Raw genomic sequence first — 27,098 nt, 5'->3', positions numbered from 1 at the left:
GTCATATAAGCTTTTAAGATTGTTAACCGACCCATTACCATCAAGCAAGTAAATTGTACAAACATTCAAAGTTTAGTTTTTATTACATGGATAACTAGCATGTATCCCCATTCTACAACATTACACATACAAAATAATGTTAAAGTGCAAGAAACACAAATTAAGTGACTGAACAGTATTATGTAAACAGGTTTTAACAGAATTAAGCTCTGTCCACACTATCAAACATTATGTGAAATGTGATGTGCCAATATATGGACATTATGATGTCATATCACTCCCATATTTGGGCACCTCACACCTTTTTGTCAACCTAGATTGATAGTGTAGACAGAGCTTTATAGATTCGGTGCCACACCTAGTGAGAACAAATTTTTTCATTTCATTTTTCATATTCTTGCTAAATATAAACATAAGGGAACAATGGTGCTGTAATTATTTGAATTTTGTGTGAAAGAAAGTGAAGATTTTGAACAGTTAAAAAAACACTGTATAAATTAAAATATTGAAACGAATTAATGAACAGGGCATTTACTGACCTTGAGGTCGTTTGATGTGACACAGTGACCGACATGCAATCTGTCCTGTGATTGGTTAACCTGCTATTAATAATTTCTAGTCCTGGCCACTGAAGAAGCCTAATGAAACAATTATACCATTATCATATTACGTACAAGTTTCTTCTTCTTTTCTAACAAGAATTATGGGAGAGTATTTAAATTTTGATTTTATATTTTACCAGATATTGTTGGCTTCTTACAAAATACAGAAACAATGCAATTTCAGACTAATTTGTGATTACAAGCAATTAAAAAAAAGTTCAGAATTCTTTTAAAGATGTACAAAAGTTGATTTCAGTTCAATTGTTAATTTTTACAACTCTGCTATGATGACTTCTATTTCATCTTTTGAGAACATGTGAAATTCACCTTTAGCCGACACTGAGGCAACCTGTAAGAGACGTTACTTTAATGATAAATACTCACATTATATGCAATAAAGAATATTAAACTCACATTTACCTTTAAATACAATGGTAGGTTCCAACTGTAACTTTTCAGATCAACAAAAATTTATGACCGTGGCTAGAACTTAAATCATTTTCACACGGCAACAATCTTGTTTATAATTAATAATGAATTAGCTTTGCATTTACTAATACAGTTTTAATTAATTGAGCACTTTGTGGATATGTGCGCTTTATAAATCTTATTACCTTATCTCTTAATTACAACCTATAAAGGACACAATTTTAATTAATTAGATTGATATAATTGTGTCAATAAACTGGACATTGAGTGGCTACTAATTGTGTCAATAAACTGGACATTGAGTGGCTACTAATTGTGTCAATCAACTGGACATTGAGTGGCTACTAATTGTGTCAATCAACTGGACATTGAGTGGCTACTAATTGTGTAAATCAACTGGACATTGAGTGGCTACTAATTGTGTCAATCAACTGGACATTGAGTGGCTACTAATTGTGTCAATCAACTGGACATTGAGTGGCTACTAATTGTGTCAATCAACTGGACATTGAGTGGCTACTAATTGTGTCAATCAACTGGACATTGAGTGGCTACTAATTGTGTCAATCAACTGGACATTGAGTGGCTACTAATATTGATGTTACCATAGTTACCTCTACATTTGTTGCTCCTAATTTCTCTTCCATAACTTGCTTCAAAATGACTAGTGACTCTTTTGTGGCTTCTTTTAGAGTCATTGACTTAAAAAAAAAATTAAATCAATCAGAAACTGAGTGAAATACTTGGCAAAATGCAGAAAGCTTTATTATATCAGCTCATATTGAAGATACAAATTTTTGTTTCTTTTTATTTTATTCAATCGAAACCAACAGCGATAATTACCACCACAAACAGGTTTGATACTAACAAAGCCAGGACTAAAGCACCTTGATTGGTCCTAACATTGATCAAGGGCTTCTCTCGTCCAGTGCCCACCTTGACCAGAGGAAAGGCAACGGCCAATACGTCTGAGGCAGATACTAGATGCAGGGGCTGCCATAAGAGTCAGCAGTGCTGATTTAAAATGCCTAACAGGACCCGAGCTCTATCTACAGCACCCGATGATAAATACAATTAGATTTAGAGTGCTTACCTTGTGGTATACTTCTTGTAATTGTGATTGTGCGCCCTCTGAACCTGACCCGATTGCCTTCGCATTAAACTTTATAAACGTACCAGAAGGATCCATATGAAATCTGTTAATAATAATAATAATGAGACTGTATAAAGCACTCTTAAACTGCTGTCTCGCAGATCTATGAAATGACACTAAAATTGTATGTCTAAATTTCAAATTAAATGCAAAAAATGTTACTTACAGTTGTGGGCCTTCCTTATCAACACCGGCAAACAGTAAGGCCACACCGAACGGACGACTCTGAAATAAAAACATGAAATGTAATATTTGAAAACTTAAACGTACCAATATTGTACTGACTGAAATTGTAACCAAAAAGCATGGACCTTACACAAGAAAAACGCCATTTTCTGTAGTATAAATTTAATTATACTAGAGGTTAGAGGTCACTGTGATGTGACAAACATACCATGACTTTGACTGATTATTATATAATTAAACCAATATTGTACTGACTGAAATTGTAACCAAAAAGCATGAACCTTACACACAAAAAACAGCATTTTCTGTAATATAAATTTAATTATACTAGAGGTTAGAGGTCACTGTGATGTGACATACTTACCATGACTTTGATGTCAGATTTGTCATCACCAAATTGGAGTGCTAAGTTTGATACTGATTGTGTAACACTTTCTACTGACATGTGTTCATTATATGTAAACCAATGATTCTGAAAAAATAAAATACGATGAAATGTTTAAACACACTATTTTTATATTGCTTCAAAATTTATTTTAAAAAATTGGTCAGATATTTCAAATGCAGTTAGAAAAAATGTTTTTACTTAAGTCAGTTTTGAAAAGTACATTTATTAAGATAAAAAGTCTCAGTTTTTCACTTAAGCACTTCTTAACTTTCTTGAATTAAGCAAAAACTTTGACATGTTTTTTCCCTCAAATCTTAGATGCAATTCATGAAGTCTATTATATTCAATACTAAAGATAAAAAGTCTCAGTTTTCAACTTAAGCGCTTCTCAACTTTCTACTAAAGCAAAAATTTACCGTACCTGAGCATCAACTCTGGCTCTGTCTATAAGGGTTCTAGCATCAGCTATCAGGCCACTCATAGCACAGACAATATGACTATCAATCTCAACAATCTTCTCAATACTTGATGGTTCAATGAGAGGTGACGTAATTCTTTTTTCAACTGCGAGTACTACACCATCTGAGGTCTTGATGCCAATAGCTGTTGAACCAAGCTACATAGAGAAGAGATTAATGTATAGTAAAGGATAGGGTCATGTAACAGTGCAGGGTGGTTATATAAGATAATGCTATTGCATGCAACCTTAACAAATGGGGTAATGGTCCTGGGAAGGTTTCAAACTTCGAAAACCTTGTTGGGGAGAGACTAACCTTAATAGCTTCTATGGCATACTCTACTTGAAAGATCCTACCCTCAGGTGAGAATGTGTTGACACCTCTGAAAATGGAGAAAACAAGTTAACTAATGACATCAACATTTTATAATGAAAGCACTCAGAAACTGAGTGAAGTACTTGGGGAAAAAAGTACTGTACTGTACTTAGCAAAATTCTATTTAATAATATTGAAATCCAATGGTCATTAAATTTTAAAAAGCAAAAGATAGGACAATATGTTAAGTCCAGCTCTTCATTTACAAATTCTGAATCCATCATTATTAAATATAACAGTGTGTGGTCATTAATTGTCAAAAAAACATAAGAATGAAGTTGCCATTCAGAGATATAGAAATCAACAAAGGGAAGACACATAACATATACGATTTACAGACCTCCTATTTGGAAAATGAAATATCGGGAGAGTTAGGAGGTTTAAAATCTGAAAAAGGAAGGGTGGCATGCGGAAAAGACTAGAGGATGATTCTTCATGGTCACAAACAATTAGATTTACCTGTCATATTCTGATCGTGTCTGGAACATCCTGGACAATTTGAAATCTAAAAAGGAATAATATTAATAGTTGATATTTAATATTTATTATTATATAATTTATTTAAATTTTGATGTTGTTCGAACATTCTATCTGTCTCACTGCATTATCCATTCCTAGCTCTTATAAAATTTCAAAAAAATGTCAAATTTATCATTCAATTCCCACTCTTCTAATAAATATATAGCCTACCTCTGGGCCTAAATACTGTACTTAATTAGCCTAAATTAGCTAGCCTAGGGGTAGCCTAGGCCTGTTTTTGTATGATATAAATAAATGATGAGATTAGGCCTACTAGTACTAGGCCTAGATAGAGCACTGAGACAACAGTAGTAGTAGTAGTAGAAGTAAAATGTATAAAAAAGTACAATTAAATATCACGTCAAGTATAATTTTAGCATATACTTGACAACATTTTATATCGTAAAATCCTACCGGGCGTAGATTAGTATGACCCTCCTAGCTACAGCACCCCTTATACCGGCCTAGCCTAGGCCCGACTGCGACAGGCGGACTGCACGCGACAGTCTCCGGCCGGCCACAAGTGTGATTGGGGGCTAGGCCTAGCTACTAGGCCTATTACTTTTATAATGCTTGTTACAAAAATATTAGACCAACAAACATGTGAATCAGGATGGCTTCTGTATTGTTGTGTTAACATAATATTTATTTAAATTAAAATCTTTGCTAATTAACTGTTATTTTAAGCGTGAAACTTACAACAAATTAGCTGAACGTGCAAAGTCACCGTGTGTTTTTGCTAAAAAAACGTACAGTATGGAACGCCGATACTGCCTTCTTCTTTCGTTTCAAACTTTAAAGTGGAAAAGGACGTGCGATGGTCCCTGGCTCCTCATGTGGTAGACCTAACAATGTTTATTATATCTTTGCTAGTCATATATAAACGCGTATTTCATTCAAAATATAAAAACGAATTTATTTCAATGAGATAATAACGTAGACATGAGGTTCGGAATATTGAGAAATAAAACTAATTATGTTATCTCTTGTTATTAGTCGCGTGGACGCGACTCTATAGTTCACTATGTCGGTCGGTCGGTCTGTCTGTCGGTCCGGTATAACTATGCGTTTTAGCACGCGACTTATGGCTGTTTATACTGAGCGACCTCTTGTCACGTTGGTACACAAGACTCTTATCAGAGATTACTTATCTTGCAACTCAACGGAGGGTTCGTTCTGTGATATCGGTAAATGGTCGTGGTATTGTCGCAGGTTCGGAGTACACAATTTCTGCAAACGCTGGAAATAAAGTAAATGTACCAATTTACACAGTATAGTGTATTATAAGCAAGTATATATTTTGTAGATTTTGGTTATAGACCAGTCGTATTTGAGGTATATAGGTGTCACTCTTTTTGCAGAATTTACTTCATCGATTTTTTCTGGGGTAATTTTGGCTGTAGAATACGAATATGAATGTTGATCGCGACGGGAAGGGCGTTTTCGAGATATGAAGGGTCAAAGTCAAATTACGTCAAATAAGTCATTTTATGAAGAAGAAATCGTTTAGATATGTTAAATGCAACAGAATTTTATTGTTTAGTTGATATAGTCCAAATAAACATCATATCCAAAGTTTACCGAAATCGGACATCTCGGGAAGTGGGTTAATTAGCATAAATTCAAAAGCCGCCATTTACCATTTGAAGTTTCTGTATCTCCTCAACGGTTGGTTTTAGATCACATAAGTGCATTACGAGTAGACATAAATGTGACATTAAACATTAGAAAACGTTGGTTTAGAAATTCTGCAGAAAAGGGACACCTGCCTCCAGATCCGACTGGTCTATTATAGAAATCATGTATCTATTTTGTTTATAAAGTCTATGCATAACATTCTCTCAATCAAGAAATACACTTTCGAGACCAAACGAAGTATCCCCTTAGGCCGGAGTGTAAGAAGAGTATAGGTGTAGGCGTACAGTTGGCCGCGCAGTGTTGAAGAGGCTATCCCCTCGTTTTCACAGGAAAGTTGGTCCCCTTTTAAAATGGGCGTATACTCAATAGGAATGTCCCGAAGGATAGTGCTTCTATAGGACTGGCGTTTTTCAGTTAAATAATTACATATCGTCCACAGATATAGGCCTACTACTGAAATGTATAAACTGTACTCTTACCTCTCTGAATGAACCCTGTGTCGTAGCTATTGAAAATACGACCCAGGCAGGAATGCAAATCATGGATGACGTAGCAATTAACAAACCCAGAGCCACACCCCAGGGAGGGTAAACGTAGTCTTCGTAAACAAGCGGTGTCCACGTCACAACACTGAAGATCCAGATAGTCTACAAACGGATCATATACCATTTAATACGCACTATATAGGAGGAGGCCTAGTTACATTATAATTGCCATTAAAGTTATTACAACGAAGATAATAATTAAGAGTTATGCCTATTCGACTGGTCGGAGGATCTAACAAGCTACTGGTGGAGATCTGCTCAAGTTGGATAACCAATTTCTACTGATTGTCACACGTGACAATGAAGATACTTAAGAGAAAGAGGGAAAAGAAGGAAGAGGAGAGAAAAGAAGTAAGAGGAGGGGAAAGGTGAATGAATGAGACTATTTCTTTGACCTTTTAACCATGTAGTAAGGCCAACTGAGACAGCGTCGTATGACGAGGCCTGACGAAAGGGTTATCCAACTTTAGCAGATCCACTCAGTAGCTTGTTAGATCCTCCGACAAGTCGAATATGCAACTCTTATTATGTTCGTTTTAAACATTGACGGTAACACGTACCAGACTAATAGCTGGTGTTATTATCCTCCAACACCATTTGAAAATGACCGGAGGTCGATATCCAATCATCCTCTCCAAGTCATTATACAACCGCTCTCCTCCTAAAAGAAAATAACAATAATAACAATAACGACGAAAATCATTTTAGGTGTCGAACTAGTGTCCTATCCTTTGCATTATAGGTCTCAAATTTAGGGAGGGCTCCAGGCCGGCTGACCCCCGCCCTCCTCATTGAATCCGCATATGATATAACTTGCCGTTCAAGATTCCAATATTAAATATTGCTTACATGGGCGTGGAGTTTCATGGCGTTTTCAGAATATACTGTCACGGGATTTGTGTTATTGTGACATGGCTTCGTTTAGGCCTATACGCTTCAATAAAATATAATAATACATTAAAAAAAACATTGTTGGTTATTCACAATTATACCAATTATTCATACACCTTATTTAGTTTAGTGTACATGTTCAGAAGAAGCATTGGTGGCACCACCCGACATGGAGGGCCCTTATTTATAGGGAAGATAAAGGTCCACTGTGCTTTGAGACGATTACCAAATCAATTATCAATATTTTATTTTTTTCCTTTATAGTATTAGTGTTGCTGTCATCTTTGATATTAAATACTACACTCATAATCCAAGAATAGAAAAACAATCTAAATGGAAGAAGATTTCAATGACTTGAAAGATCATCTAGGTCGGTGCTACGTGGGTGAGAGATACCTTTGGTTAAAATGTATCCTATATGATTACTTAGCGGTGAGTGATATTACAAATTCCGTTAACGGACACAATTTATTCAGTAAACTCGAAGAAAAAGGTTCCATTTCACCTACTAAAATCAACTTACTATTAGAGATTACGGAACAGCTTGGAGTGCAGGATGCTGAAGATCATGTTAGAAGGTACATGAATGACAATGGCCAGGTTCACAATACAGATGGACCAACGTTGTCATCTTATCGTAAGCGATTGTTTAAATCAATGGAACAGGTCATGATTCCAGGTGAATTGCAACGTATTACTGCTTTCTACAAAATAGGCCACTTCAACTTCACCAATATTTGTGATGTAGTGCTTCATCTGGAGATTGCCAAACAGCTCGCAGATGAACAAGAGAAAATAAAAAAGTTTGCAGACCGTCTCAATCCGACTGCAAAAGGAATTCTACTTGATAATGGTTTGCATTTTATTCTTTATCTCTAACAGAAATATTGCAAATTAAACGATACGACCTCCTTGTTCTAAAATGCCAAAAATGCTAAATAAAAAAAACATTCACGTAATTATTCGCTATTATAATTTTATTTCTACCTGAACGTGTCAAATTGAATTTTCACTTTCACATATCCGGTATGCCATCTAAATTGCCAAATTGTCAAAACGTTGCCAGCCTTAATTTAGGTCTACTCTGGCAGATACTTTTAGCAAATTTTCCTCAATGAAATCAATAATATAGTATGATTGTATACATTAACACGTGGGACAGAATGCATGGAATAACACAAACACATATAGAACATTCTTTTTTTTTGTCAAGACAATATTTCTTTTTGGATCTTGAACATAAAATTAATTAAAAAATAATAATAAACAAATGTTTTTGATCTATGTATAGAAAGTAATTTAATTAGGCCTAGGCCTACTTTGTATCGTCGATTTATTACCAATATCATATTTTTTCCCCGATTTATATTCAAACAAATACTACTATCCTAGTACGTTTCGTATTGTTACTGTGTGCTAGGATTTTTGCGCACTTTCAAGTTGAGCAAGTTACTTGCGCAATTTGATACTGCGTGAAGATTTCCTTGCGCGTTGAAATCTATCGTTGAAATCGCGCATAACACAAATACATGCTTATTATACTTCAGCACCAAGACAACCGAGGGAATCAGCACCAAGACCACCGCGGGAATCAGCACAAGGACAACTACAAAAATCAACACTGATTATTTCAGGTGCGTAGCCTAACAGTCATTATCGGGCTATTCTAGGATTATTAACAATTTTGACATAATAAATTGTAGTTAAGTCAATTTTTACGTCACGCTTATTCAATAAGGTAGAGGTAAATAAATGAATAATTCCTGTTTTCTGAATAAATACGAAAATGAATGCATTACAATACAATACAGTAGTCTGATCAAGGCCAGCTGAGTCATACCGTACTTGACATTTTGGGATACGAGTAAAAAATCATTTCTTTTTCAGTATCATTGATTTACTCAAAATAGACAATGTTACCCAATAGTTTGAATTACCGTCTACTGAATAATTAATTTAGTTAGGCCCTAAACTTCATCACTCTTCAAATGGACAATTTTTTAATAAAAAGAAGAAAGTAGACCTAATTACTGTACATAGATTTGTCGATAAAGTTCACTCTTCTATATTGTGATACAACAAAAAATGATTTAACAAAAACATGGCGTGGGACAGAACAACAACAATAACTGATATAACCATGGACCTATAGGGTCCATGGTATTGTTTAGGTTTGTATGGCGAATACTGACACTAGATCAGGTCTGTGAAATTAGTAAATTGAGAATGTCTCGAAATTGACATGAAATGACATTTATAAATATAATTATATACATTAAATTTAGATTGGATTATGGATCTTGACAAAATAATTTTAAAATGTGTTGCGTTTGTCAATAGTGACTTAATATTTCCTTATCGTCAATATACCGTTACTACAACTAGTAGTTTAGATGCCATATTTAAAAATTCGTATCCAGTTTGTAACCATAATAAAAAAAGAGTATAATATTTTCGTTGTTATAAATGTCTATAGTTTGAAATTTAGACCCTTATATTATTTGTAATATTTGCATTTATTATTATTCTTTGTAGTCATATTTGCAATCTTAATAGTGATCCTCGTCAACAAATTCTCAAACACACCCCACAATTTCTCAAGCCAAGTTTCGAACACAAAATTAACGGAAAGTGATTACGGTAAGTATTTGTAACTATGATTAGTTCACTTATTTCCAATTTAAAATTACACTTAATTAAGCCTAATTCTTCTTTGTTTTCATCGGAGTAATATTTTGTTTCAGATTTAATGATAATGATCCGATAAGAGGCAGTCACTATTTGTTTTGTGTTCTTTGAATTGTAATTTATCTTGATTTCAGATAATACTATTCGAAAGTTTTTAACATCAGGACAGAAAACTAAATTAAAAGATCTAAAGATATCAAAACCACCGACGTGGACACCAGATTTCCACTATGACATTTCACAGATGTTTACCGATCCAGTACTAACAACTGTTGTTAGTGCAATAGAGAATACAGAAAAGTACACAACGTTACAAGAATTATTGGGTATTATAAAGGCGAATGACTCATTTAAGGTATTGATGACTGGAAATGAGGGAATTGGTAAGACAACCTTACTTCAATATATATCTTATAACTGGGCGACCAATTCTGATGATACGTTTGTCGGTAAGATAATATTTCTTGTAAATGTTAGAGACATTGAACAAGGTCAAACCATCACAGATATAATCGTTAAGAAAGTAAATTTAAACAGTTCCCACAGAAAAACAGGTATCCGTATAAATACAACAATGCTAACAACATTCATTAAGGAACACGACAATGAGTTAGTTATTCTGATAGATGCATTAGATGAGTTAACACCTGGGGTAGATATTCCACTGATATTAAAGAATGAAGAACTAGAAGAAAGCACAGTTATTTTGACTTCACGACCGGGTTTTACTAACATTTTACAAAAACATTTTCATTTACATGTTAAAGTAATTGGATTCTCTACAGAGAACGTAAAGCACTATATTAATCGATATTTCAAATCTATTGGGAAATCTGAAGAGGGTAAATCATTGATTAAGAAGTTTAAACTTGATTCTGATTCTAGACATTATTTGTGTGGTGATCAATACATATTATTAGAACTATTTTCATCACCATTTTTGTTACTTAAAGTATGTACTATGTGGCAACACAAAGAACTAAACCTAGATAATTTTCAACAGTTGTTTAAAGAAATATTCCGTTCTTTTTTAAATCAATTTATCAACAGAGATGAATCTTCTACTAAAGCAATAGCAAGCTTTGACAAAATTCCGACTGACATTGAAAATGCAATTCTATTATTAGGACACATTAGTTACATTAGTTTACAGAAAAATTTACTATATTTCACTTACACAGAATTACATGAACTAGAAAGAAATGAAACTTTGGTAAAGTTATCGGTGAAATTAGGATTTGTTTCCAGAGAGAAACCTACCGTTCAGGATAATTTTTGGAAGATTTACCGATTTAAATATAAATTAGTGTCCGAGGCATTAGCTGGGTTTTACTTGTTTAACAAAATAGAAACTTTAGATTATGAAGAATGTGAAAAAATATGGACGAACACCTATTTACACATGGTAAGAATTTTCACTATTAGTTTTCTAGGTCCCAATGCAGACAAATTGATGAAACACTGGTTAGTAAAAAGGGCGTCGAATTATTACTCGTTTTCACAATATTTTAAATACGTGAATGAATCACATGAAAAGGAAGTGTTGCAATCATTGGATAAACATGCATCTCCAGACATGAAGAGACATTTGGAACATTTAAGTCATTCATTTAAAATATATTTTAGTGGCAACAATTTGCACTTAATAAAACTTCTGAAATTGTTTTCAGAAGAACTTACAAAAGACTGGAATAAAGTAATAAATAATGTAGAATCAATAATAAATTATTCTAACCATTCATCTGATGAAGTGTGTAGGTTTGTAGCACATGTTTCAATGATAATAACCATAATAACTGAATATAAGCATGACACTTCATGGCACTACCTTAATGATAGAAGTGTGATCAAACTAATCGAGAAATGGGGCGATAAAGCTCTTGACATTCTGTCAAACGAATGGAAGAAATACCATTATAGCGAGGAAAAACAATTTTTTGACTTTTATGAAAATAGCACATACTTTTCAAACAGGTTTATTACTGGCTTACAGATGTGCAAATTATTTAAAAACTTCCCTAACTTAAAAATTCTTAATATACATATATATTCGAAATATCAGTGTCCACGTATTAATTCTATGTTTACGCATTGTAAACGTGAACCATTTGTTAAATTAAAAATGTTTAGTCTCATCGTTAATCAAACTGATCTTGAATGTCTCAATGGGGCCTCACTAGGTCACATATTAAATATTTCCAAAGACTTACAATCATTTAATTTGCTTTGTCAGTTATCCAGCAGACAAATAGTCGATATGCTGAATAAAGTAGATATAAATTATTTAAAGTCAAAAGGAAATTTTATCTACTATATGCCTGGGCTGATTGACCTTTCAACTATAAACATCGATACACTTGTGAAAGTTCTCTATACGTTACAAGAAGCTCAAGGACCATATAACAAATACCATACATTACATTGGAATTATAATTATTTGTCAGATAAACAGTTAAAGGATATCTTAGTATCACCCAGACCTGACAAATTTACGTTTAATTACCTTTGTTTAGATTTCGTCGACCTATCATTGATCAATGGACGTATACTAGCTAATATATTTATTAAATTTCCAAACTTAATCTATCTTTCTATGAACAATTGTAGTTTATCAGGTACTATTGTTAATGACATGTTAGAGGAATGTTATAAACAGGGGATAATAATCAAAGACAACTTAATATCTGTCAAAGGAAATAATCTTATGAATATCAGTGATTACTCAATGATTCCTTTATTTGTTTTTAAAAAAATAAACAGTTATATAACATTAGAAATAGAAGAATGGAGCTATTTCCGATATACATTACATTCCACTCGTGCGGATTTAATTCGGATAATCACTTGGGCGTTTTTTATTGGTAGTAGTCTTTTACTGTTTTCGAATCTAACAATATGTACTTTATTTGAAGGAGTTGTTATTTTACTTATTTATGTGTGTATAATTACCATTAATGAACTAACTGATGCAGCTCTGTATGTTCACCATTTAGAATTACAAATTCGATTATACTTTATACTTTTAGATTATATGCAATATCATGCATATAATCTATTTATTCCGTCAGAATCTTTTCTTGCTTATTCCATGTTATTTTTTGATTTATTAGGTTATATTCCTATTAATTATTCTTGCAGGATAATCATTTGTTGTGGTTTTATTACTAATTTATTTGTTATCCGCTTAGTTAATATTGGACGGGATCAACATTTTTTCTATGTATTATTAGTATATATTATACTATTTCCTTGTTTGTGAGCCCTGTTTCTCTAAAACGTGTAAACAGAACATTTCATAACTTTGTCAACATATAGACATTTACGTGAAGTTGTGCACCTCCTATTTTTTAAAAAGGTCAGAGTTGCGCAACGTGACTTGCGCGCAATTTTATGAATTTAAATGAGATAGAAATGAGATTAGATTAAAAATCAAAAGTAATTTTGTACTGAGACTTGGTGAAAATTTAATTCATATCAAGAGTCAACTTTCTGTGGATTAAAACGGCATGTTTAAAAAAAATGTTAAAATGCGAAAAAACAATTTCTAATCAACTTGGAAAACAAAAATGTTATTATCCGTATTGTCTGTTTTATTTCTTAGTGTATAGATTATACACATGATTTATAATGAAATCTAGATAAAAAGTAACTTATGTCTTTATTATAATCATGTACGGTAACAAATGTGATTTATGACATTTTACGCAGAGGGATCTTTGATCGGATTGTGATACCGGCTATTGTATTTGCATTAGCAAGATCCTATCATGTATTATAAATAATTAAAGATTCTGAGAAAATCAATCAATCAATATATCTTTTAAAAATCAATTATCTTATTTAAATAAATGCATATAACCTATAATTCGCCATAGTGACGAATTAAATCTAGTTAATGTTTTAAAATATTTTTATAATTTGTTTTATATGTTGTTTTTAATACTGTTTTATTCATGAATCTTTTTACTTGTTTTATGTGATTTTGATCAAATAAATGAATGAATGAATATTAGGCCTATATAAAATAATAGTCAAATAAACGAAATATATTTTTGTAACTAAACAAAAGAATACAATGTTATATGTATAAGTAGGCCTACTGAAAAATAAACAAATAAATATTAATGCAATAAAATGAAGAAAGTAAAAATATAGTGTATGCATGAAACAAATACAATTGTGTTAAATATTTAAAAACGAATAATATACTCTCTTTATTCTATAAATGTAGACAGTTGGCCTATATCTACCCCAATAAATATATATATAAATAAACTTGGCAGGTCAGTAATTGTGTTGTCAGTTTATGTTGTAGAGTCTTTATTGGGATAAGCTTTGTATACAATATACTTATTATTGAATGACAAACGGTTATACTACACTTAAGAAGGTAATATTAGTATTATTATACAATTCACAAACATAGACTAATCATATTTAAATATGAAAATAAAATATTTTTAATGCAAGCATGATTACGATAGTTTGCTGTTATATGGCATTTGTCCACAACAAGCACTTTTATTTGAGGAAGAATTTCATTGAAGAAGCGCAAAACTGATCCAGTGATACCACCACGTCACAAAGTCACGTCTTTGGATCATCATGTTGGTTAAGACCATGCAGAAATAAGTTAACTTGGATAAGATAACTTGGAATAAGTTAACCATGGAGAAATAAGTTAACTTATTTCTCATGTTAAGACGGACTACTATTACCCGAAACGCAGAGAAGTAGGCCTATACACATTAGGATGAGGATGTTTATTGCATAAAGTGAGTGTGCAACTTAGATGAATAAACGTTTGGAGTTTATCCAAAAAATGTATACAAGTATAATAATTTTTAGTGGTCGATGGGAACAGTCATTCCTTCTTTAATTATAAATCGCAAATTAAATTACTTAATTCATTCATAGATTGTTCTAAAATAATTTACAATACTTGCGTATCCGTTGAAGAAGCTAATTTAAGAATTTAAGTTATTCTAGTACCGGTAGTGACATTCTAAAAATAAGGTATTGGTACACGTTTAAAAACCGATCAGCAGTATGATCATAAACCGTTTAAAAGGTAAGTACGTAGGGCTTCTGTGTCGATTTAAAGTCGATTTAGTACGGAAACCTCAGGAGGACTTTTACGGTCTAACCGAATATTGAACAAATTGGTGGGATCCCGTAGCATAGATGTTTGCTTGGCCTATAACTAATTAGTCTAGGCCATTATACCACCTCAAGATGAGGAGGGGGCGGGGAAGGATGGCTGATCCGTTATTGAATTATACCATTGATTTCTCGTGGTTTTCTGCTTGCAATGTTTCACCTCTTTTCATCTTTTTAATTTTATAAACCTGTATTTTATTCATTACCTTTTATTGGATAAATACAATGAATTGAATGAGATAAATTTAGTATCTGCCACCTCATATTCTTCGATTTCCTTTTTATATCATCAAAACAACAAGATAACAGAGGTGATTTGAAAAATAAAAAAACATAAACTCGCATAAATTATATTGCAAATGAATATTGTTGATCAAATAAAATTGCAAAATTTTAAAACGTACTCCTAAATTCTATCTCGTCAGTTCGTAAATAATATAAAGTTCTTTTTTTTGGTGTAAATTAAATGATTAATTAATTAATATACAACAAAAAATGTACCACTTTACTTCGATTTCCTTCTGAAGTGATAGGTGATAAAACAATGGGAAACACTCTGCAAAAGTTTATATCCGATCTTTCTTGTCACGCGAGCACTTTCTATAAATAGTCCCTCTTAGAGATATGGTGAATTATAGGCGAAACAATTAAAATATTATTTGATTCCATTTTTATCATAAAAGACTTCCTATTAAAATGTTTAAGCTGATAACGAATCACTAATCACCGTATTCCCATCACATAATACCTTGCTCTATTAGATCCACTTTTGGAGTCATTTTGTCATTTAATTCAAAATTATAAAGCTATTACAAATTTGAATTACAATTTAATGGTTTATGACGATCGTCTGCCAAGAACTTAAACCGCCGCGATATATTCCATTTTTATTGATAAGCCGAGGCGATTTAAAATAGCTCAATCCGGGTGAATGATTGTGTGACGTCACGAGTTCGGTTTGCGCGTCACTCTCATGCAATACGCCAATCTCATAGGCTATAATAATAATTGGCCTTAGAAGGGTTTAAGCGGACGTATGGTTTCTACTATTGGGACTAGCTTAGCAATCGTTCTTGGCGACTTAAAATAGAACAGAAATGATATCTTTAGCTTCGTGATACGAACTTAAATTAAATTTAGCTCCTTAACTTGACGTTGTCACATGATTGTTAAAAATAGAAAAGAAAAGTGAATTTTCATTATCAATTCGGACGGTCAGAAGTTATAATTTAGTCGTACGTAGCATTATTAATTATATCTCTCTTACTTATTATTTGCGCCGCTAATATAATACATACATTTTGCTATAATTTTCTTTTAATACAGTAGGCATAATAGGGCATATTCGATTTCTCATACATTGGTCAGAAGTTAAACACATAAAGGGCTCGGGTTCGAATCCGACTATAGGCCTAAGACATCGTCACGTGATTATTTCATTTCATGGTGTTTTGTCCCCTTTCTGTCTACATTTTTCAATGACGTCATCCACTAAACGTTATTTATACAATTTCTGAAAATGCACAGTTTTTTATGGTCGAACATATTACCGGGTATTATATCGAATGACATTAAAAAGGGATTCTTCTAGGATTTAAGTTTTAGCTTTTAATTTTTGCATCGGACATTGAAATATGATAACATTTTTATTATAATGTTCGTATGGCAGTAAACGCACTGTTCCTTCTGTTAATTAAGTCATGAATATTATATATGCAGTATTATATGCCATATGCAGAGAGCGTTTACATTGAGCCATGGATAAAGACTTTGAGAGGCCACGGAGCTATAGACACAACCTGTTATACAGAGATAATTAAATACCCGGTCGCCTTGCAACCTACACAATGCCCCGTAGAGTGTAAATTTAGCACAAACCCAGCTAATCTGATAATACCAGTATTCAAAGGTCATAGCGGTATTAAGTAAATGCTTCTCATTGGTTGATATATCGTGGGCTGATTCGGCCCAGCTGTTTTCTAATACCGACATTAACCGGCACAAAAGCCGCTTACGCTGCTTCTAAATCCATACGCTTAATCCCAGATATTTTGAGCAGTTTCAGTACAGCAGACAAAACCATCGTTATCGAGCTATTCTGGACAGTCGCTTCTCTGTTACGGTAACGAGAGTACTATTCGTCCGTAAAGATGGACATACGAACAGCCATAAGGCCGCAGTTCAACAAGAAACGCAAACCTAACTGGTCAGAAAATGAAATTAGTTTTTTACTTCGAGAATTTGAGAAACATAAAATAATATTGACATCGAAGCTGTGTGGTGAGACAACGTCTCAGCAAAAACGACAAGTTTGGAAGTTGATTTGCGACGGGTTAAACGCACGAAATCCGTACGTGAAACGCACTACAGAAGAAGTGCGACGCAAGTGGAAAAACTTGTTATCAGCCTCAAAACGTGAACTTGTCGAATCTAAAAGACCATACATCGAAGGCGGTCCCCCTCCCAGGCCGATTTCAAGTATAAGTCGACGTGTTATCAAATTGAGGGGTACGGTACGGCAACAGTCATATGCACATCCTGGTGACCAGAACCTCCCGAATGGTAACTACCATGGTTTGCCTACCATGGTTGAGGTCGTGCATCATTCTAATCATATTGATTCAGATGATTTGGATGATTTAGATGATAATCTTGATGATATGGATGATTTTGATACTGTCGAAGAACATTCGCCAAATGGTAAAATTCTGCGACTTTCACCAAAGAAAGACAATCACACGTCCAGCAACGCGTCTATCACAGAAAATAAATATTCACCGATTTACGAAGAAGAAAATCATAAAGAACACGTAAGCCTACGAATAGATCGACAAACCCAAGAAGTCACAAACGATTCCAGGCTAATCGAGTCGGAAGTACTACCGCGTATTCATGGTAACGACACGCACCGGGACGCGCACGCAGGCCTAGTACAGGAGGACGGAGAAGAAAGTCATGAACATAACCAATCGAACGGCATATCATCCCGGTCTTCTTCGCCGTTTTCAGACGTGACGACATCACGTCACATAACAGCAGCCGATATGTATCACCCGGTACTACCATCAGACGGATACCCGCGGATTTTCACAACCAATGGCTTTCGTCCGGAGTATGCTGTGTATGACAGGACAGACGGTTCGCTTGCCCGACCGACAACAACCACGTCAGAGAGACTTGACGTCGCCGAAAACGGAGAAAGCGTCGCGGAAATACAAGCGGACATGGTACGCATACAGCGGGATAAACTAAAGTTAGAGAAAGAAGTGCTCGAGTTGTATAAAGAAAGAATGAAGCTAGAAGTTGAATGGTGGAGAAATCGTTTACAGCGAACAAAAACAACACAAACATAATTACTGATGATGCGCTAACTAACTCCGTGCTACACAAAGTTTTATGTTTGTTTTCACCAAAAAACGTAGTCTTTGCTACAATGTTTTATGATTGCCGCCGTAAATTATTCGTAGTTGTTATGCTACACAGCACCCGATATTCGTCGCAGAACAATCGGCGTTGCCTCACGGTGCTACAGGACTTTCTTGTTTCGTGCTACAAACAGTAAGCTGTGGTCACGGCCGCCGGACTCATAGACGCTCTTTGCTTACATTTTAATTATTTGAATTTTCTAATGCATTAATGTGACAAAGGAATGTGTAGAAGAAACATTAATGTATTATCGTACGCACGCAACTCAATCATGACATGACTGTAGCATAATGTGATAATTGCATGTTGTATATAAATGACATTCGCATGCAAGTTAAATGATGTATGTTGTCATATTCAAAACCAATTTACCTGTATAATGTATACTAATCGGCGCTCTGATAGTATTACGGTGAAAAAAGATGTTCTGTGCTTGCGCATTGTCAACGGCTAGTGACCTTGAATGACATTATAATAATGTTAATGTCGCATAATGACGTGACAAGGTATGTGACAGGATGATCCTACCTATTATTACTGGAGCTCAAAAAGCGATATTCATTTATAAAATACATTTTCCTTAGCTGCAAAGACCTGGATTGTAGCTTTCACTTAATAAAAAAATGTTGATATTAAAATGCATTTTATATAAAAAATTTATTTTGGTTAGATTTAAACTTGGTTTAATGCAAGGACGTAAGTCCACCGTAATGCTTGGTTGCCACTAGAGACGCAACGCAGGAACGTAAGCGTAATTTGACCAATCACAAGCGATGGATTATCCGTCACCGTGATTGGTGCGTCGTGCGTTGAGCCAACGTTGTTTCGTTTGCGTCCAATTGGGAAACAAGCTTTAATTCTTCAGCTACAAATTGTCAACTTTATCGATATTTTTCAAGTGAAAATGCATCTTTATTTTGGGCTCTATACTTCAGTAGGCCTACAATACTAAACGCTAAATGCAGCTTAAAAAATGTTTTAATAAAATATCTAAAATGTTTTTAAAAGATGTTATTTTAATGTGTTTTCAATCGAATACGTTTACGGTTTACTAAATTGTCGGTTTAGGTGTAAACATGCGAGACAATAATGATGATTATGACGATGACGATGATGATGTCGAGGTGATAAGCTAGTATGGTAATTATACGACTATGATTTATCAATATCATGTAAACCTATTTAAAATTGTTCAAATTCATTCGTTATATTATTCTACAAAATACAACAAGTCTAAGAAAATCCCTAATTCCATGCAATACGCTTTCAATACACATCCAGGGTTGTCAAGATTGATATTTTTATCTGCTGAAATTCAATTTCGTCGAATTACGCCTGTGCGAGGTAAAAATAGAAGTGCGGATTTAAAAGCAATCAGGGACTCAAGCCCCTTTACGTATATATAGTTTCGAATTCAAGCCAGGATTTCTATAATATGAAATCCCGTCTAAAGTATCACTAGAATTGCTGCTATGACGACGTGTAAATGAGGAAATCTATACAGTAAGCCTTTTACGTCGAGGACATTAAAAATAACTTGGGTATCTACGATTAGTGATATCAATTATCATGAAATACGTCACTCTTGTCTTAAGCTCCGTCCACACTATCAAACTAGTGTGATGTGCCCAAATATGGTAGTGATATACCAAAATATGGTAGTGATATGTCATCATCGTGTCCATACATGGGCACATCACATTTTTTGTCACATAGTTTGATAGTGTAGACAGAGCTTTAGTATAGATATCTTAACGTCACCCCTGGACGATCATGATACCTCGTTAATAGATAGAGTATGTTTATAAATATTATATCATGTCTTCTATTTGACCTTTTTCTTTGATATATATTTTAATAATTATCGAATATTTCCGTTTGAACGTTTATGAGAAGAGGGCAGCCTATATGCTAATTTACACAGACAAGCGGTAACGATAATAACAATATAGAATCTATCTTATTCCTTATGACCATTTACACACAACGCGGAGGATCGCTCAGGATAGATACAGGTTGTACGTGGGACAAGCTGCGCGGTTTTCCGCTTACCGTTACCGCTTGTCTGTGTAAATTGGTCTTTATTGGATAAAAATACAGTACCATCATATTCATAATAATATTCATAATATAGTCTGCAAAATATAGATTGATTGCTTGTTTTATCATCATAAACTATCGTCGCTTATATCTATCATTTCTTTTATTTCACGGCTGTTGTGATTCTATTGTTTCCGGTGTACTTATTACTAAAGTACTCTTAATGAATTATAAATCACTGGCATGACTTGACTAAAATAATAAAATATAAAGACTTACCATAAACCCATCCAATGGCGACGCATTCAAAGAAAGCCATACACAAAAGAACCATACCGCTGGCCGAAAAATAGTCGTAGATTTGGAACACATACATACCGCCCTATCGAAAAATGCAACAAAAAAGTCTAATAGCCGAAGCATACGAAGAGATTCAGTTAACGCGCGTACAAAATATTTGAACGCGCGCGCTATACATTTAATATTTTCATTGGTCTGCCGTTAGTTAAGAATTTCTTGTGAACTTTATTCATCAATTGTTTTAGTCATAATAATGATAACCATAATAACGTGTAGTACAGTGATTTTTACAAAAAAAAAAAATTATTGTAAAATATATACAGCGTTGCATCTCTAGTCGGAACCAATCAATTCGGTAGCGAATTTACTAATAATACATTATCGGAAACTCACCCGTGTAACCATGAACAAACCACAAACGAATGAGATTGTACAAATGAAGAGAACAAACAGCTCACGATTGTAACCACGATTTAGAAAGCGCGGGAAAAAGTCACTTATAGCAGTCACGAAACCTTCAACAGTTACAAACTAAAAAGACAAGACAATAATAGTTGATGGACACAGGGAAGAATAACCTTTTCTTTTCAAGTCACACTTAGCCTACTCGTTTCATACTAAAAGCAGCTTCCGTGCGTTCGGTTGTCAACCATGGAGTACCAGTAATAGTAATATAATACTCAATGGTAAAATAAAGCAATGATTATTATACTAGAAATAAAACAGTAAAAACGTGAGTAGATAAAATGAATCAGGTACCTGACTGTCCATTCCGACTAAGAGAATCATGAAGAAAAACAGACATGACCAAAGCGGTGACAATGGCATCAGGGACACCGCTTTAGGGTATGCGATGAATATCAGTCCAGGCCCTGTTGACAAATATACACATTTATTATTAACAAACCACCAGAGCGTCAACATCGGTGTTTAGTGTATGGTGTGTAAACTCCGGAGTTTTAACAAACCACCGGAGCGTCAGCATCAGTGTTTTGTATGGTGTGTAAACTCCGGAGTTTTAACCAACCACCGGAGCGTCAGCATCAGTGTTTTGTATGGTGTGTAAACTCCGGAGTTTTAACAAACCACCGGAGCGTCAACATCGTTGTTTTGTATGATGTGTAAACTCCGGAGTTTTTTAGGCGGTGTAAAAGGGGTATTAATAATATTATTAAACAAAGAAAGTACCTTTTGTGGCCACGTCTTCAATAGGAACACCCTGTTCAACCGACATGTATCCGAGCACGGAGAAAATCAACAATCCGCCATAGAAACTTGTAAAGCTATTCACACAGGCTACGATCAACGTATCCCTGAAAAAATGGTGAAATATATCATTACGTACGTAACGGTCCGTTTAGTGGCGTGAAGCCGTTGATTCTAGTACGTACGTTAAAACTATGTGGACATGATGGTAATTCAACACAACAAAATTATGAAATACAAATAGCGTGATCAGCACCCACACACAAAATTACTAATCCTAATAGTTGTACAATTAATAAAACAATTACAATAATCACCTACGATAATTATGGTAAATGTTAAAATTACAACTATCCAGATGCGACTTCAAAGTTTTAGGCGGTTTTTTCTTTTCTTTTTTTAAAAAAAAAGCTTCATATGCCCAGGCCCAGCCCGGCGGATTCGAGTTTGTTTACATTATAAAGCGGTTGTTTCTGCACAATCTCATTTGCATAACAACACACGGCATACCGTGTCGTACAACTACGATGAGATATTCATTCTCTAAACACGTATTTAAATGAAGAGACTTCTTTTTTCTGACATAAAATTGAGGGCGCTAAACATAACATTTATGAGATCGAATACAGGTGGCGAAAACCACAGGAAAAATAAAAGATGTTAAATGTGCTCTCCCTGCCTCAGCACTAAGGCCCTGCCACAGCCTTTTGGGGTCGTTTCCAGCACATCACCAGATGCATTGATGTTACCGCCTCATGATGTGTGGTGGAAAGGGGGACGTATATTTCTGTGAACCCCAAACACAGTTGGTCGCATACCTTTAACTCTATTCCACCAGACCAGCGTGGGATTCGAACCCACGACACTCGTGTTGTTAGCACGACGCTCAGTCGACTGAGCCAACCGGTCATTTTGTTTCTAAACAGGTTAATACAAGCTTCGTGTCTTCAAGGTGACGGTCATGAATATGCATAATATGAAGCACGTATAAATAGACTATTGTCAGCTGTTCAGTCATCCATGCACTTTGTCGTAAACGGGTAATGCTCTGTTTCGATTAATCTATTCTCTAGCTTGGGTTCGAATTTTTCGAATATTATTTTTCTTTTATTTTGATATCGAGAGGGTTAAGTTAATTTAGGAAATATGTAAATCCGTCATATCCTTTTATTTACAAGACAAAGATAAACGTGTTATTAATACCTATAACAATTGTTGTTAAATTTATTATAGCTACCAAGCGCTGTAAGAGAGCCAAGACCAATGGCGTATGAAAAGAAAACTTGAGTTCCAGCATCTACCCATACCTGAAAGAAGGGAGAGCAATATTGAGGCAAACACAGATCTTATGATGGGACGTTTGAATTCGTGATTTGCATATATCATATGGTCTCATATCAGGGTTAATATGAGAACAATCAGGGGCTAAAGCTATGTCTACACTATCAAACTAGTTTGAAAAAAAAGTGATGATGTCGCCCAAATATGGTAGTGATGTTCCCAACTGGTAGTGATATGACATCATCATGTCCATATATGGGCACATGACATTTTTTTGTTTGATAGTGTAGACAAGGCTTTATAATGGCATTTCTTATATATTTATCTAGTTGTTGTTTTCCGTTCCTTTATTTTCTTGCGTATTATAACGATAGTCTTTCATTTACCTGCGCGTCTCCCAGCCTGGTTATATTCGGCTTAATGTAGTACACAAGTCCTTCTGTAGCCCCTTCCAGCAGTAAACTTCGGACTAACAGGATCGTAAGCACCACGTACGGAAATGTCGCCGTGAAGTATACAACCTAAGATGTTAAAGAAATGTATTAGTAGTAGTTTATTTAGGGTGGGGTTTATTGTAGTTGAACAACCCCGCCTTTTGTACACTATTAAGGGGACACTACCCGTGAAATGAATGTATCATTGTTGTTAGTTTTAACACTAAGGGCCAACCCCTAATCAGGGAACCGCTTATAAAACTTTTTTGTACAATAATGTGTGTGTATTCTATATTTTAATTTCTTTTAATCTGTTTTATTGTAGGCCTACTAATATTTGCCAATCTTGAAGAAGAATTTCTATTGTTATTTTATTATAATGGACAAATAAAGCTTTTCAGTATTCAGTTTACACGTTTTTGGGTCTCGAATATGTCCTCTTAATATGGGTGTGCTATTATATAAAACTATATATTATGTTTAACGCTAGGGATGCGGCGTAAATACGTTCAAACGGCAAAATATATATTATGTTTAACGCATTTGCTAGGAATGCGACGTAAAATACGTTGAAACGGCAAAACTCACCTTTCCTGACGAACGAACACCTTTCCATATACAAAAGTACGTTAGAATCCAGGCGAGCAGTAGGGTGCCTACCAAAGGCCACCTTAGGCCTCCCATCTCTGATAGTCCACTCGATATCTGTAAAACTTCCCGCCTAAAATTATAAATAAGCATTATCTATACCTTATACTTATTGAGAGCGTTTAATTCGAATATAAGCCCATTAATATTATGATAGCAGTTTTAAAGCATTTCTGGTATGAGCTGTTTAGTAAAGCACGTGCTTACTTACTCCCAGAATTCAGATACAGGTGACGTCGATAAATATTCGTCAGTAATGTTGAGAGTGGTATTGAAGTCTTCGGTATAATCCTAGGAAAAAATGTAATAAATAAATTATATAAAATAAACATTTATGTCATTAAATTCAACAATAATAATTATACATCATTATTTGTAGAGTGAACTTTGAACGAAAGGCAATTAACGACGTAGGCGCACGCAATGCAAGTAAGTTGACCAATCACAAGCGACATTTCGGATGATCCATTGCGTCGTGATTGGTCAAATTACTTGCGGTGCGCTTACGTCATTGCGCTGCGTCCTTTTTACAGTATAATACCACAAGAAGAACTGATAAGAAGATACGAAGAATTTTGTTTATTACTTTGTTTAATTAATAGTTTGTACAATTGGAAGTTAGGCCTAACTGCATTGAAACATCAAACTATTTAACACTACTTACTTTGAACTCCGTACAGTTGGGAGTGTTCCATGGGTTCTGACAGTGCGACCAAGGTAGTTCAGATGAGAACGAGTTAAAAAAATAAAACAGAGCCCATGCAATGATTACGATATAGTACTGGTTCAACCAGAACACAATCACAGTTGTCGCGTATCCAATACCTAATAAGGGAAGAAAATCGACAAATATAGTGTTGCTTAAGCTCTGTCTCCAATATCAAACTTTATGTGACAAAAAAATATGATGTGATCATCATGTCCTATCACTACCATATCACTCATCAATAACGAGTCACCTGATTTCTAATATTTCAATAGTAGTATGCCTACCTTTAAAGATAGGACAAATTTGCCAAACTCGTATTCCACCATATGACATAAACTGACCAATGGTCACTTCCAATAGGAACAATGGAATGCCGCCAAGAACCATAAAGATGATATAAGGAATAAAGAATGCACCTGGTTAAAAGAAACAGAATAGAAAATTGAATAGCAGATTGAAGATTGATTCATATCACGTGGTCCGCCTCATGCAACACAGATATTATTTTCTAGTGTATATAGTGATAAAATAAATTTCCCTAAAAGTTTCAAACAAATAATATATTATTATTAGTGGTGCCACAATAGAGGTGAGACAAATTGGTGCAACTAAATTAGCTATAAAATATTAAAAAGTAAAATTGACAATTGTGATGTTAAAAATTGATAAAAAAAAAACAATTTGTAACAGTACCTCCACCATTTTTGTAACAAAGATAAGGAAATCTCCAAATGTTACCGAATCCAACAGCGAATCCAATACAAGACAATATAAAATCCAGTTCTTTATCCCATCGTAATCTGTCATCCCCAGCAGACACCACATCCTTTTCATTAGAACGTTTGTCTTCTTGATCTAACTTCTCATGCTGCATGTTTTTCTTCTTTTATATTCTTCTATTTGATTCTGTAATAATAGTAAACAAGAGATATTTTAATAATAGACCAGCTTCCTGCTATTAATGTGGAGAGCCAGGTCCAGGACCTGCTAAGCCTACTAACTAGCTAGGCCTAGCTTATTAGAGGCAGTCCTACCTGTCATGCTACTGGTTTACGTACTTGTCCTAGTCCTAGCCTACTTACTCTAGTAGTAGGCCTGCTTCAGCAGTCAGGCCCAGCTAGCTTTTCAATCCAATCCAATTTGGGAATCGAAATTGTTCACAAATATGCTTACTAAATACAACTCAAATTAGTAAAAGTTCGTAAAACATTCTGTTGCAATACCTTCATGCAACTGGTATTATTTTATTCAACTGAGAAACAGTTAAATTAAAGTGAAAAAATGCGGTCTTCTTGCAAAAAAGTCGACGTGTCTTGTGCATGCTGTCTGCCTGCCCATCATGCCTGGCGCGCTGCCAAAAAAGTTTTAAGAGGACCCTGCCGTTGGTGGCGCAAATATGAATGAGGGGAAGAAGGTCTAAGGTCTCTGGTTCAATCGCGAGTTTTTAGTGCGTTTGTTTTGGTTTCAGTATAAGATTGTTTTTTATGTATAAATTGTTCAGTTGGAAGCGTCAAACTGAACCTGGTTCATTCCCGGGTTTCAGAACAAATTTTTTTAGTGCACTATTTAATATCTAATACAATAGATTTATCGTAACTTAGAGCATTTATTTTTGTTTCAGTACATAATAATATTGTTGTAGACTGCATTTGTCAACACATTTGTTTGAAATATAGACTAACTCGTAAAATAATAACCTATTCTATGATATCCAAGGCATTTTCCCCAGTAGGTCTTAAGTGAGTTTATATTCGTCATATATAAGTGGATACAAATATTTTACTCACCTGTCTACTACTGTACGATGTCTTACTGTAACCTATGATTCTCAAACGCCTTCTACCATTGCAGTAACTAACTAGGGAATATTAGAATAACCTACCAAAAATCGACCTTTTACCTTTTGTTTATTTACCTGCATCATTAAGGACAAATTTAAATAGGTTATCAGTAGTAGTATTAGCGCCCATGTGTCTAGCAAGAGGCACCACCGGGTTCGTCTCTACTACTATTAATTGTGTT

General features: G+C 34.4%; 2 protein-coding genes across 3 annotated transcripts; both read right to left on the bottom strand.

The window, feature by feature from the left end:
* Nucleotides 1-64: 64 nt before the first annotated feature.
* On the bottom strand, nt 65-4,905 carry LOC144855383 (proteasome subunit alpha type-5-like). Its single transcript, XM_078713231.1, has 9 exons — nt 4,810-4,905; nt 4,051-4,096; nt 3,532-3,598; nt 3,180-3,374; nt 2,735-2,842; nt 2,351-2,409; nt 2,125-2,227; nt 1,646-1,732; nt 65-951 (listed from the first exon to the last, which is right to left on the bottom strand). The coding sequence occupies exons 2-9, from the start codon at nt 4,077-4,079 to the stop codon at nt 874-876; spliced, it is 726 nt and encodes a 241-aa protein (XP_078569357.1). The 5' UTR covers nt 4,080-4,096; nt 4,810-4,905; the 3' UTR covers nt 65-873.
* A 302-nt stretch (nt 4,906-5,207) lies between these two features.
* On the bottom strand, nt 5,208-25,950 carry LOC144855379 (sodium- and chloride-dependent GABA transporter 2-like). Of its 2 annotated transcripts, XM_078713225.1 has the most exons (14): nt 25,770-25,950; nt 25,361-25,492; nt 25,032-25,192; nt 24,579-24,658; nt 24,308-24,440; nt 23,672-23,806; nt 23,208-23,311; nt 21,987-22,111; nt 21,558-21,670; nt 21,192-21,329; nt 20,778-20,880; nt 6,854-6,954; nt 6,228-6,395; nt 5,208-5,349 (listed from the first exon to the last, which is right to left on the bottom strand). In XM_078713225.1, exons 1-14 carry the CDS (start codon nt 25,948-25,950, stop codon nt 5,254-5,256), a joined length of 1,770 nt encoding a protein of 589 aa, XP_078569351.1. In that variant the 3' UTR covers nt 5,208-5,253. The 2 variants fall into 2 exon arrangements, with proteins under 2 accessions (XP_078569351.1, XP_078569352.1); XM_078713226.1 differs by lacking the exon at nt 25,361-25,492.
* Nucleotides 25,951-27,098: the final 1,148 nt, after the last annotated feature.

Source organism: Antedon bifida, chromosome 11, assembly GCF_963402885.1.
Source record: "Antedon bifida chromosome 11, ecAntBifi1.1, whole genome shotgun sequence".
Taxonomy (NCBI): Eukaryota; Metazoa; Echinodermata; class Crinoidea; order Comatulida; family Antedonidae; genus Antedon; species Antedon bifida.
This window is presented reverse-complemented; position numbering and strand designations above follow the sequence as displayed.

What these genes read in the sequence shown, in the direction of transcription:
- LOC144855383 (XM_078713231.1), bottom strand. Translation starts at nt 4,079, where the DNA reads ATGTTCCAGACACGATCAGAATATGACAG. An exon ending in ACACGATCAGAATATGACAG is followed by an intron (nt 3,599 to 4,050) that starts GTAAATCTAATT and finishes CTCCATTTTCAG; the next exon opens with AGGTGTCAACACATTCTCAC. An exon ending in ATGCCATAGAAGCTATTAAG is followed by an intron (nt 3,375 to 3,531) that starts GTTAGTCTCTCC and finishes TTCTCTATGTAG; the next exon opens with CTTGGTTCAACAGCTATTGG.
- LOC144855379 (XM_078713225.1), bottom strand. Translation starts at nt 25,950, where the DNA reads ATGCAGCATGAGAAGTTAGATCAAGAAGACAAACGTTCTAATGAAAAG. An exon ending in TGAAGACGTGGCCACAAAAG is followed by an intron (nt 21,671 to 21,986) that starts GTACTTTCTTTG and finishes ATTTGTCAACAG; the next exon opens with GGCCTGGACTGATATTCATC. An exon ending in CGCCATTGGATGGGTTTATG is followed by an intron (nt 6,955 to 20,777) that starts GTAAGTCTTTAT and finishes ATTTTCTTTTAG; the next exon opens with GAGGAGAGCGGTTGTATAAT.